We start from the raw sequence: 13,654 nt of genomic DNA, 5'->3' as shown, positions 1-13,654 counted from the left end.
TATACATATACATCTCTCTGTCTCTCTCTTTCTCTCTTTCTCTCTCTGTGAAAGTATCTGTCACTACAGTATCAAAATGTGATTGTTTCAGTTAGTGGAATAGTTTCATTTTTAAAGTGAAAGTATTTGACATGAGTGTTTTTGTTTCACTTTTGACACGTAATACTTAAATAGTGGAGGAGATATTATGTTGCCGTGTGCTCGAACTCTGCAAGAAGTTAATTTTTTTTTACTAAAACACAACTGGAACCGTAAGTAAGGCATGTGTAAAATTTGAATGAAATTGGTTGCGTAGTTCTCGAGTTTTAGGGATTCACACAGACAGACACACATTCTCATTTTTATATATATAGATACAGGGATGAAAGTTTGAAGTGTTGTTTTTGCTGGTGGTTACAGTGATGGTAATGGTGTTGTTTAGCGCCAGATTTTCCATTGTTTTTCAGACTCTAAAACCAATCAATGCCATTCCATTCCAGCCCTGACCCTCCTGACCACCTTCTCAGGCATTGTGTATCTAGGATTACACCATGCTATATGTCCTTTTCAAGATGACAGTGTATATAACTTGAACAAAATACCTGCTATTTCTAGCAGGTTGACTAACTACACAGACTCCTAAATTTGTTTTGAAAGTCTGATATATAATATATATATATATATATATATATTTGTCATGGTGGCGGGGGGAGGGGCAGTTGTCTTTCCGAAAACTCCTCAACAGCAATGATTGATGGAGGAGACACTGAAATAGCAGCTGTGACCGACTGCCAGCTCTGCTCATAAAATAGCATTTTTGTTATTCATTGCACAACGGTTAATTTTTAATGACAAAATAGAGTTGAGAATAAATCATTAAAAGAAGTCGAAAGTTTTAAGAGAGGGAAAGAAAGGCATAAAGAATGGTTTTCTTCTTCAAATTTTAATTGGTATCTGGTGTCTCTGAGGTTTCCAATAAACTTGCCTTCAAATAAATAAAATAATTAAAAGATAAAAAAAAAATTAATATTACACATATCTGATGTCGCTAATGTATATATATACTGCTGTGTGTGTGATGATTTAATTTGCTTATGTTTCTTTGTTATCAATTATTCACTTTATTGTATAAACATGCTTCCCCACACTTAAACACATTCACAACAGAGGTTTATATGTGTGTTTGTGTGTGAGTATAAGAACAACAGTCAGTCACTAAACACACTCATTCCGGAAGGGGATGTTGTGTGCATGAATGTGGCTGTATAAGTGTGTGTGCGTGTTTGACAATAACAGTCTTTATATATTTGTGGATTTCAACGATATCTAAATTATATATTTATTTATATATACATGTGCAGCTTATAAAATATACAGGTATGTTTCCATATGTGTGTGTATGTATATACTATGTATACATGGATATAAAATATTCAAGCATTACTTTGGCAAAATATTTTTGCTGAACTAACAAATATGGATTATGTCTTTTATTTCGTTCACGCTCACACTTATCTTTGAGTACTTTATTCATCATTCAATGCTTGTCTTTGATGCTGGCATGGGTTGGATGGTTTGACAGTTTAAACACGCTGGAGACACAGAGCAGAGGGGCCCGGGAGAGGTAGGTGTTGGGAAACTGACCAACATAACCCTAGAGTGGACTGGTGTTTGTAAGGATATGGCTTAATCACTGAGCATAGAATGGCAACTTGAGTCATTTTTGTTTGACCTTACAAGAGGGGAAGGTCAACAGAGAAGATAGCATAGTGGCAAGATAAATGGTTGGCATAAATTTCTGGAAGCTAACAGCGTCACCACAATCTCTTCCGACACATCCACTGAAGAGACACAGGACATAGAAATCATGGGAGCAGGCCATTCTGGATGCCATAACAGATGATTCTCTCATCTGCCAATGTTATAAAAGAGCATAAAATTTATTTGATAGAAAGACAGGGTGGCAGGGATTTCATGCCACAGTTGATATGAGTTGTTGCTAGTTCCATGAGAGATGCAAAAAAAAAAGTCGCTAAACATTTTTGAAGTGTTTGTAATTTATTTATTTCAAATTTGATGATTCGCTCCATGTTTCTTTTCTCGCTCTGTGTGTGTGTGTGTGTTCAGGAGACAGAGATCAGTGTGTAGGCAATTATTGAAATAAATTGGTTAACTCTAAATACTTCAGCAATTACTTGACCACAAATAAATGTCAAGTAATTCTATTCACTTCACAAATTTTGAATTACCTTCCATTGCTACAATTACACAAAACAAAAATGGCAAATACTTTAAATACGCAATTTTCTTTTAGTTTTCACTTGGCTCAAATGGTCAGCTTTAAACATTTTATTGGATTTTATCCAATACAAACACAATTATTTTCTCAGGAAACTGCTTTCACTAAAAAAACATCCATTATAGCCACTACTTCTCAATTCAGTATCTTTTAGTCTGGCACCAACCAATCTCAAATGACTGTTCACCTTGTAATCTGCTTCACTGCTAGGGTGGAACCATGTCACTAGTTAATATCGTGAAGGAATTCCTGAAAGTCTTGAATATTCATTCCACAACCTCTATAATAATTCATAATGAAGAGATATTCTGTGAGAAATCAATACTATACAAGTTGCTTTTCTCTGGATAAAAAAACATGTTTACACTTGTTCCAGTGATCAATCATAGACATAAATCCGAACCATCTACAATATTGATGACAAAAAATACAATCAAGAAATAAAACAAAAATCAATGTAATGGTATACATGCGTCTTCAGTGGCTCAGTCCACTCTCCTATGTTGTACTTGTTTAAAATATTGTATAACTTGGAACAAAACAATATACAATACACACTCTCTCTCTCTCTCTCTCTCTCTCTCAAAATAACTACTAAAATACCAAGAGTAATTTGAGGCAATAGAAAACAAATTTCTGAAGTCAGTATTGATTTCAAGTTTCATAATATATTCTTGATTTTGAACTTAGCAAATTTTTCTGACAAGATTGTTACTGCAGCGGGTGAAATTTCAAATTTACTTTAGAGAAAGTGTGAAAGGGTCTTGTGATGTAATCAAGATATTTACTAAGCTGATGGTTTATAAAGTAGTTGTTCACATGAATCTTTTTATATGGATGTGAAACCTGGATATTCCATTGGAAAGACAGAAATACTTCCATTAGACAAAAACTACAAACCATCATGTGCATATATTAGCAAGACTATATTTCAAATAACAAAATTCTTGATCAGACAAGATTCAACAGCATTGTTGCTGTGGTGGTATAGCACCAGCCATGATGGGTTGGTCACTTTCAAAGAATTCAACTGTATTGACTCCTGCAAATGTTTAGGAACAGAGAATTACGAGAAAGAGAAGTCCATGGCAGTTGTGCAAAAGCCAAGGGGAACATTTAGAAACTTTGGATGTTCTGTCATGGGTTGTTGTTGTTGATGTATTTGAATCTTTCACTGGAAATGTAAATACATGATGTTGTTTGTTTCCAGTCTTTCCTTTGAAAATATGTGATGAAGAAATATTGCCTTGGCTGGAAACAGGAAAGGGTTGATTACAAAAAGGACATCCAGCTAGAAAAGATCTGCATCAACAAATTCTCTCTGATCCACGTGATCTTAGAAACCATCATCATCATCTAACATCTGCTTTCCATCCTGGCATGGGTTGGATGGTTCTGAGAACCAGCAAGCCAGAAGGCTGCAACAATTTGATTTGGTAAGGTTTCTACAGCTAGATGCCCTTCTTAACATCAACCACTCCAAGAGTTTAGTGGATGCTTTTTACATGCCACCGGCACTGAGGCCAGGTCTGTGAGGCCCAATGTTGAAGGTTGTGCTTCACCACCTCATCCCATGTCTTCTTGGGTCTACCTCTTCCACAGGTTCTCTCTACTGTTAGGGTGTAACACTTTTCACACACCTGTCCTCATCCATTCTCACCACATGACCATACCAGTGCAGTCGTCTCTCTTGCACACCACATCTGATGCGTCTTATGTCCAACTTTTCTCCCAGGACACTTACACTCTGTCGTGTATGCACACTGACATTAACACATCCAGCGGAGCGTACTAGCTTCATTTCTTTCAATCCAGCTGAGCGTACTAGCTTTATTTTTTAAATCATGATGATAATAATGAATGTAGGACAATAATGTTCAATGTCTAAGGAATAAATTTGAGGGAAATTTGGTTGCTATTTCTAGAAAGCGAGTGACCTCATAGAAGTTCTCCCATTGGTGAGGCACCTGGAGTTGTTATTGTTTCAGTTTTAGCACTGAGCAGTTCTATGAGCCAAGTGATTCCACCCATGCCCACCATTCAGTTTCCCCTGCCATATGCTTCACTACAAACCTCTCAGAGAGTGGCCGATACTTTGAGTTTGCCCTTCTTGGCTTGATGTGCAGTGGTGCCTGGGTTGGTAGTTGAACAACTAGAGGTTGCCACTGGAGAAGGCCAGATGAGGAAACAGAAAAATTGTCAAGCCAAATCCTATTAAATATTATATTATTTCAGAACCCTATTAAATATCATATTATTAAATTATCAACTAATTTATGATGAATCTACACAAAATCCTTTATATTTCTTCAATTTTGGGCCACTTTCTAATGCACTGTATTTGTTGGAATTTTTTGGCTTCATACCCTATTACATACCCGGGACTTCGTCATTTAATGTCTCCCACTAAAACAGCTGAGAGATTTGGTTGCTCTTTCTAGTAAGTCGAGTGACCCGTAAAGTATCCCACATTGCCTTATAGTGCCAAGAACTGATGAGGAAGAATATGATATTGTTAACAATGGTTCTTTGTTACCTCGGTGAATTGGAGGGGGGGTTAAGGTTTAAATCGAACAAGGATCAAAACAAATTAAATGAAAAATTGAGGCGGTTGACAAAAAGAAAAATGTTAAAATAAGAGAGAGGGGGAGGAGGCGGAGAGAAAGCAAAAAGAGGAGAAAAATTTGAAAGGAAAGATACATAAACTAACGAGAGGGAGAGGAAGAGTGATAGTCATAATGTACGGCGAGAGAGAGAGAGAGGGGGAAGATAGACAATGACAGAGAGAAGGGGGGAGGAAAATGAATGTTGAGAGAAACAGGAAGAAAGCCGTATTTAAGTCTTCTTATTTTGTATTTGACCGCCAAAACCAGCTGCTTTGTTTTGGCGGCGATTTTTCTACATAAACCAAGTGGCAGCTGGTGTAGAAATTAGTTGAAAAGGGATTCTGGTTTTGAAAAGAGGATCCCCCCCCCAAGCTCTGTGTGTGTGTGTGTGTGTATGTATATAACTGTATATGTATATTAGATTCATTATTCATTCGACCAAATTATTACACACGGAAGAAATTGCATCCACATAAAAAGCAAAAATAAATATTGAAATGTTTTTTTGTTGAATAGAAATTTTTTTATGGAGATTAGAAAGAAAAAAGTGACAGAAACCACAGATTTTTATATTCTATGGATCAATATAATTGAGTTTGGCCTCCGCTGAGTTTGGGTTCAAATCCCATCCAGTTTGACTCAGTCTTTCTCGCGATTAAAATCAATAAATAAGTATCAATATTCAATTAATTGATTATTTCCCCCACCCCCACCCCTGGTTCCACACAAAAAGGCCTTTTTTTCTTTTCTTTTTTGGCTATTCACCATTATATATATTTCATTTGCTAATAGGAATTAACATACTTTTACATGTTAGATAAACAGCAGAAGTGCCACAACAGGACACAGTTTGCATTTTACTACACAATGTGTGTCGATCATTTAGTGCCGCTCTCTGTTCTAATAAGCCTAGCAGAAAGCCTTCGCCATAATCTTGGATATTCAACCAAAGGTATTAGAACAATCAAAACATAATGTGGGGCACCTCTCAGGTGTGTTGAAGAATTTACTTCTCTTGGTTGTAAAATCTGTAGGTGGAAGGTGGGGGGAGATAGAGGGATGGAGAAGATAATGAGTGGGGAGGGGTAAGCAGCAGGAGTTGGGGAGAGGAGGACAAAAGAAAGGGGAGCTGGGTGGCACAAGAAGAGGCAGGCCTCGTGCACTGCAGATGAAGACGACTCACTACATATGTAAATATATATATGAAGCTTTAACGGTTAAACTAAGTCGTTTGACTCGGTGACAAAAATTGGGAAGAATTTGTTCCGAAATAGTTTTAGTTTCGTCATTCTTTTGAAATTTTTTTTTCAGATTAATGTTTTAAATATTTGAGATTATGAATCTTCAAAAATAGGCAGAACTTTTTTAAAGCATACATCTGAAAAAGTAAAATAATAAAAATAAAGTCTTCAAAATTGAAAAATTACCGTTTAAAGTGTGAATCAACCAAATTCTGACCCCGGAATTTACGATGCTTAAAACCTAATCATCCAAAGAAACGAGTTTTTGGCGCACTTCGATAATTTCAGACTATTCTACAGGAACAACCTCCAAATGCGTAACGTTTGTTAGTTTGGTTGTTGTTATGATTGTTTGGTGTTTGTATTTGAGTTGGTAACATATCCTAAACTGCTTTTATTTTCCGAAAATAATTTGTAGTTAATCGAAGTAAAACTCTCTAAAATCATATCAAGATATGTTTAAGAATTAAATGTTGATGTCGATGATGCTAATGTCCAGTTCCAAACCAACCCCGATCCAATGTTCAATTCCAATCAATTTATTTCAGCCACAGATTTCCATCAGAGTGGAGATTGAGGACAGGGGATTAAATGACAGGACCTTTTGCGCTTTTCGGAATTGAAATAAAATAGCAAAATATTATATTAATGAAAAGGGAAACAGTGATTTTAATCTCTAGTTTTTTTTAGCAGACCCTGGAATAAAAACTTTCCAGCCGTGACCAAACTGACTTTTAGGGATATTTACATGTCTTTATAACAATGGAGTGTGATTCGAGAAAAATTTAGCTGCTATTTCTAACAAATCGAGCATCTGCCTTGAAGGTTCATTTCGTTGATAAATGTCTCTTCAATGATTGTAATGCCGCGATTATTTGAAATCATAATAAGTGGGGAAATGTTTAGTCTCCCACTCAGCCAAGATCGAACAGACATCACAGCCGGGACCATCCCGTTGATTATTTTTTTTACACATAGTATCTAAGACGATATCATTTAATAATTTCCATCCATTTAAAACTTTTTTATTTTAAAAATGACTGGGCGTGGCTGTTATTTCTAGCAGGTCGAGTGGCTGTGGGAAGGTTTTCCTTGCTGGCTGTTTCTCTGTCTGGGTTTCTGTATTTACATTTTAAAGTTGGATAACATCCTAATTCCAAATACAAATTATACTCAACTGAAATTACGGTTATAATTTCAATCGATTCAACATTCTTTTCCCTATTTAGAAATCAAATCTTAACACACCCATTTGGGTCACCTGCACTAAACTCTAGTCTTTATCCACTGACGTCAACACAAACGATCATTATTATTATACAAGATACAAAATTAAACTGAATATGTTGGAAGCCGGCTTATTCTGGTGTAATGTTTTTGTTTTTTTTTAATAAAATAATAATGAAAAGGAGGATATATCTTGATTATAAGGTCTGCTTAGGAAGGTTGACCTGAGACTAAAACAAAACTTGTGTAGATTTATTTATCATTAAAAGTAGGATTAACAATTTCAGTATACGGTCGACACGCGCGCGCATGCAGGGGTGTGTATGTATATGCTGGAGTACACACGCACACATGTATGTATAGGTCTATATGCATATGTATGTATTGTATGTTTATATACTTATTAATGTACACACACACACACACACGCGCTACGTTAAGGATTGTATTCAGCATTTAATTATCTGTAATAGGAAGAATTATCTATAATCATAATTATTTAAATATCTGTAAGTCTATATAATTATGAAGGATGCCAATGTATATACTATCCCAATGTATGTATTGTATATATATGTACACCAGAGTAAGCACATAAATGTCTGGTTTTTCTATGGCTGGGTGCCCTTCCTAACACCAACCAATCTGAGAATATAATGGGTGCTTTTATGTGCCACCAGCACAGGTGCCATTTGCACGACACCAGGATCTGCCACTTCTGTGATTTTACTTGGTTTGATGGGTCTTCTCAAGCATGGCACAATGCCAAAGGTTTTGGTCATTCATCATTGTCTCTGTGAGACCCAACATTCGAAAGGTGCTTTTCACATACCACCAGCATCGGCCACCTTGCCTTCGTGAGGCCCAACACTCAAAAAGTGCTTTTTACATGCCAATGGCACGGGTGCCAGTTACATGACACCAGCATTGGCCACAACTACGGTTTCAATTGGCTTGATGGCTCTTCTGAAGCACAGCATATTGCCAAAGCTCACATCACTAGTCATTGTCTCGGTGATGCCTAATGTTCGAAGATCATGCTTCACCATCTCATCCCATGTCTTCCTGGGTCTACCTCTTCCACAGGTTCCATCCACAGTTTGAGATCAGCACTTCTTATATATATATATATATATATATATATATATATATATATACACACACATTTCAGTGTGTATGCGTGTGTGTATACATACACAGACACACACTCAAGAATCGCCTGCATTACAGAAGCAATGCATTTTTGAAAAACTTGCCATAATGCAAAAGCTGTTAGCTCTTTTGCATTTAAACTGGCCCCCATATCCAGCCAAAATATTCTGCATGTTTTATGTGCAAACTGCCTTGATCTGGTCTCTCACATCTATCCTACAATATCATTCTAAATATAAACTATCACATCATTAAAATCTCAAAGCTATGAGATAATGAATGCTTAATTAAAAAGAATGTGAATAAAGAAGCATTAGTTTTGACAGAGAAATCTTAATGCTAACGAGTTCAACCCAAATTAATTTTCTCACTGATCTTCTTGTTATGAAGTGATAATGCATTCCAATGGAATTTCAAGAGAGAGAAAAGAAAAAAAGAAAAAACAAGCACCATGTCCACTTTTATGCATAAAAATAACACTAACAGAATATGCAGACATAAAAAACATTAGAAGCAAAACACACTTGGGAATAAAGAATTGTTATAGGGTACCTTCTTAAGATGAGAGATGTTGACTGCTATGAGGAATGATGGTGGAATAAAAGTTAATAGGAGGATGAGGGGAGACTCCCTTTTATTTTATCATCATCATCATCATCAACAACATCTACTTGAGCAGCAAAGAACTTAGCCACAACTGATGCTTATGGTGCATCATCTCTTTATGCAGCTCAGTGCAGGAACTGAGCTCACTGTAAATTTCTCTTGCAATTCTTACGTTCATAATTAGGTTTTTAATCAGTAAATATTTATAGATCTTCCTCTATAAGTGCCAATCCTTAAGTAATATTCAATTGAGATGGAATTGGAAGAGTTTCCATTCACAGCTTGCTCTTCCTCTAACATCAATTCCTCATTAGATAAATTTTCTCTACAGAAAACAAGCAACTCAACCACATCATCCTTTAATAATGACTTCTTCAAATCTTACATCATTTGCAAGTGTCACAATATCTTTCCAAATCTGATGTAGTTTTTCTGCTTGTAGACAACTTGTAGTCACGGACACAGTTTGGCCTTATACTTCCCCGAAGCACCATTCATAGTTGATGCATTCACTTCATTCCATGATTCAGTAATGCCATCCACGTCATCCATTATGTTCAACTGTTCCTTTGAGTCCCTAACTCTAGGTTTATTCTCCCTGTCAATTACTTTCATAAGTTTGTTTAACAGTTCCTCTCTGATAATATGCCTTCAAGTCAGCTATCAAGTCTTGGGATATATTCTACTCTCATATATGAACAGAAAGCTCATTTAAGTTCACTGGGTGTCTTGGTGCATTGTCTAAAAGGAGTGAGGTTTTATTGGCAACATTATGCCCAACACCGTCCTTTTCAACTGTAGAAGAAAATATTTGAGAAGGCTCTCTTACCCATCCATGACTCCTTACTAGAACACCAAATCAGAAGTAAATAATCTTTGCCTCACCATCCAAAGCCCTTAGGTTTTTGGAGTGATACATGAGGAGGGGGGTTAAATCCTGGTGTTAATTTTTCTTCTCAAGAAATAAAAGCTCTGGCAGGCAAGAAGTGTCAGAAAAGTGCAGATTCATCCCACATTGTCTACTTTTGCTCTGATATGGAGACTCCCTTTAGCAATCAATTTTTATGTCTTCAGCTATTCAAGATAATTAGTAACAGCCTCTGTATCAACACTGGCAGTTTCACCAATCATTTTTTGTGGTGCAAATTGAAACACTTCTTAAACCTTTCAAACCAGCTTCCATCATCCAGAAAAGCTTTTCCATCAGAAGCTTCATCCTCCATTTTCTGTAAATTCTCATACAAACTTTTTTTTTTTTTTTTTTAAATTACCATCATGCTTATTGCCAGGAGTGGTCCTTAATCTATAACACCCAAGAGCTGTCCCATTTTGATGGTACAATGTAAAAAGCACTCATACTGGTGCCACATGAAAGCATCCAGGACACTCTGTGAAATGGTTGGCATTAGGAAGGCCATTCATCCGTAGAAACCAAAACACTAAAACAGACGCTGGAACCTGGTCTTGCCAGCCTCTGGCAAACTGTCCAACCCATGCCAGCATAGAAAACAGACGTTAAATGATGATGATGATTTTAATTACAAAATAAAGCTCATGTAATTAATGGATTAACTTCTGGAACACTTGACGTTTCATTTGGTTAATGTTTTGGCAAAATGATTGATATTTTTCTCCCACCTGAAACGTTTATCAAGTTTAATATCCAGTGTAATTCTTTTACGGTTCCTTTTCGTGCTTTTACCTTCATTTCAGATAGTCCTATAAATATATATATAGACAAACCTACCTACCTGTAACAAACTTCACAGGTATAACCTGTAAATGGAACAACAAACCAGCTTCGTCATTGTCGGAAGAATAATAAATGAAAAAGAAGAAGAAATATAAGAAAAGAAAGGCAAGAGAAAAGCAGAGAGAAAGAAGGGGCAGGAATTGGGGAGAGAAAGATAGAGCAAGAAAGGAGAGAGAGAGAGAGAGAGAGAGAGAGAGGTGTTGGGAAGTCGTAGTTTCTGTCTTTCATTTAATTTTTCCTCTGAATATGAAAACATTTCATCCGTGTATGAGAGACATTGGTTAGGCAGAATAATTGTTTAGCATTTGTATTTTAAGAGACTGGTCGTTGTTAAGTCATCCCTTCTATGATAAAAGGAGTCCCACTTGACTGTCGTTTAATTATACAGTAATAAACAAGATATTATTCCACTCTTAATCTCTTTTCTTAAAGCGCTAATTTATGGTAGAACTGCGACTTCTAGTGGTTGGATTACCGCATAGACATTGCCTTGTTAACACGGATTAAAGTTTATATTAGTTTCATGGCAACTGGTAACTGGCGCATTAACGATGTCTGATTAAGTAGTGGCTTGCTTCTTATCTTGTTGAAGGTCCTTTAATGATTTAAACAAAAATAAATTGCTTAATATTTCTGTGAGAAAAGTGGAGGGTGTTTATATACAATTAGAATAATAATAATATTATTGCCATAGTCACAGGTCTTGCTTTCGATCCGCTAGAAATAACAGCCAAATCTTCCTTACATAAACGATAGAGAGGACAATCTAATCCCTTATCTATCTTTTATTAAGCATAGGCACATGTATATATCGTCTTTGTAGTCGCTTGCTAGAAATAACAGCCAAATCTCAAACTACACCGTACTACTGCCATAGTGGAAAATTTAATGTCGTTTATTTAAAAAAAAAGGGAGGGGTTCGTACCTTGTTCGAGCTACTTTAATAACTTAAATATCTTTAACAGTCAGGATTTGTTTTTTAAGTCTGATCTCGGCCTGAATTTTATATGCTTCGTTTGTAGGTTTCGTTAGGCTTCCCGCCTGATAAATTAACGGTTAGTCTCATATCTATGTCGTTAGATATCATTTTATAAAATTATATACTTCTGAATCAAACCTTAAAACCACTGAATAATTCAATTTCAAATAAAATAATTGAAGTCCGAAATAAACTATCAAATGATATAATTTAAACAACCTTCATTTTCACATTTCTAAATATGTGTAGAGTAATTTAATAAAAAACCTTGAGAAGGAATCTGATTGTAAATCGATCACTTTGTCTATAATTTATATCTTCAGTGGAAAATTTGTCTGAACCGTTACTTAAAATCTTTTCTTTCATAAATGTCCTTAAATTTATATTTACGTAATCTTTCATTTTAATTTTCTAGATTATAAATATATTGATTTAATCACGAAATTTGTATTAAATATGAAAACTTTTTCTCAAACCTTATTTTATATAATAGTTGAAAACCAACTTTTGAACAAATATTTTATTGTTTGCACGTTCAACTTTTCCCCATGAAATAATCATAAATCAACATCACCTGAAAAGTATTTATAGAAAATTTCATTAATAGTTTTTCATTAATAGTCAACAGTCATGGGGGTATGCTTGTGCAGTTAGACCAAATATTTCTTTTATAAATCTCTAAGTAGCTATTTTCTAGTATTTAAAAAAGTATTGACACATACATAGCTCATATTTTGTACCGAATTCTATTCACTTTTATTATATTTCAAGAACATTAATTGTAAATTCGTCTTTCTTAATTCCTTCTTCACACCTTAATTTTCTAATATAAAATATAAATTTAATAAGTTTCTATTTAAATACTGTGTCCCAAGAATTCACAAATGTTCTGGTAAGACTTCATCTTCCGTATTAAAACTTAGTCAACTCATCGATACGGTTTCAATTCAGCTGTTAAACACTTCAGTAAAAGTTGTTACTGTCCCATACAATATCCTCACCACAATCAATTTAACAAATAACCTTGTTTATTATAAAACATTTTATCGTACTTTAAAGCTATGCTGTAACGAGACACGTTCCCACATAATTAAAGTCAATTTCTTAATTTAAAGAAGTAAAACGAAAATCGCGATAAAATTGCTAAAAAGTGGCTCCAGAACGCAAGCTAAAATCAACTAATCAGAAGGCAGAAAATGGTTTGTTAAGAGCCAATGAAATCACGTCGTTTAACAGCCAATCAGAATAGAGGCGCAAAATACAATTTACCAACCAGGGGGAGTGTGCTGGTGTATATAAGGCTGGTCTGTTTGCGTGTCGTCAACATTCAGCAAGTTGACTACGTACTATGGCTCGTACTAAGCAGACCGCTCGTAAATCTACCGGAGGAAAAGCTCCCAGGAAGCAACTGGCAACCAAGGCTGCCCGAAAGAGCGCCCCAGCTACCGGTGGTGTGAAGAAGCCTCATAGATACAGGCCTGGAACTGTTGCTCTTCGTGAGATCCGTAGATACCAGAAGTCTACCGAATTACTGATCCGCAAACTTCCCTTCCAGCGTTTGGTCCGTGAAATTGCTCAGGATTTCAAGACCGATCTTCGCTTCCAGAGTTCAGCTGTAATGGCCCTCCAAGAAGCTAGCGAAGCTTACCTCGTTGGTCTCTTTGAAGACACCAACTTGTGCGCGATCCACGCCAAGAGAGTGACCATCATGCCGAAGGACATCCAGTTGGCCAGGCGTATCCGTGGCGAACGAGCTTAACTTCCTTTTTGAAGAAAGAAAAAAACACAAACGGCCCTTTTAAGGGCCACTTC

The 13,654-nt window shown here is 35.9% G+C and overlaps 2 protein-coding genes across 4 annotated transcripts in view; one reads left to right on the top strand and one right to left on the bottom strand.

Moving 5' to 3' along the window:
- The window catches only part of LOC106879470 (cyclin-H), a 30,047-nt gene extending 19,096 nt beyond the window's left edge, over positions 1-10,951 (bottom strand). Inside the window, exon 1 of one of the 3 annotated variants that reach the window (XM_014929059.2) lies at positions 10,862-10,951. The gene's annotated coding sequence lies outside the window, so the exon portion shown is untranslated. Of the gene's footprint in view, positions 1-10,857 lie in introns of all 3 variants that reach the window. The other 2 variants (XM_014929057.2, XM_052974192.1) reach the window with 2 other exon arrangements.
- Positions 10,952-13,155: 2,204 nt separating this feature from the next.
- Positions 13,156-13,646, top strand: LOC106879474 (histone H3). The gene has a single exon (XM_014929063.2). It carries the CDS (start codon positions 13,191-13,193, stop codon positions 13,599-13,601), a length of 411 nt encoding a protein of 136 aa, XP_014784549.1. The 5' UTR covers positions 13,156-13,190; the 3' UTR covers positions 13,602-13,646.
- The last annotated feature ends 8 nt before the right edge of the window (positions 13,647-13,654 follow it).

Source organism: Octopus bimaculoides, chromosome 18, assembly GCF_001194135.2.
Source record: "Octopus bimaculoides isolate UCB-OBI-ISO-001 chromosome 18, ASM119413v2, whole genome shotgun sequence".
Lineage (NCBI taxonomy): Eukaryota > Metazoa > Mollusca > Cephalopoda > Octopoda > Octopodidae > Octopus > Octopus bimaculoides.
The sequence above is the reverse complement of the archived record's forward strand: the minus strand, read 5'-3'. Positions and strand labels throughout refer to the sequence as shown.

Bases quoted from the DNA above. Each gene is read 5' to 3' on its own strand.
- LOC106879474 (XM_014929063.2), top strand. From the start codon at position 13,191: ATGGCTCGTACTAAGCAGACCGCTCGTAAATCTACCGGAGGAAAAGCT.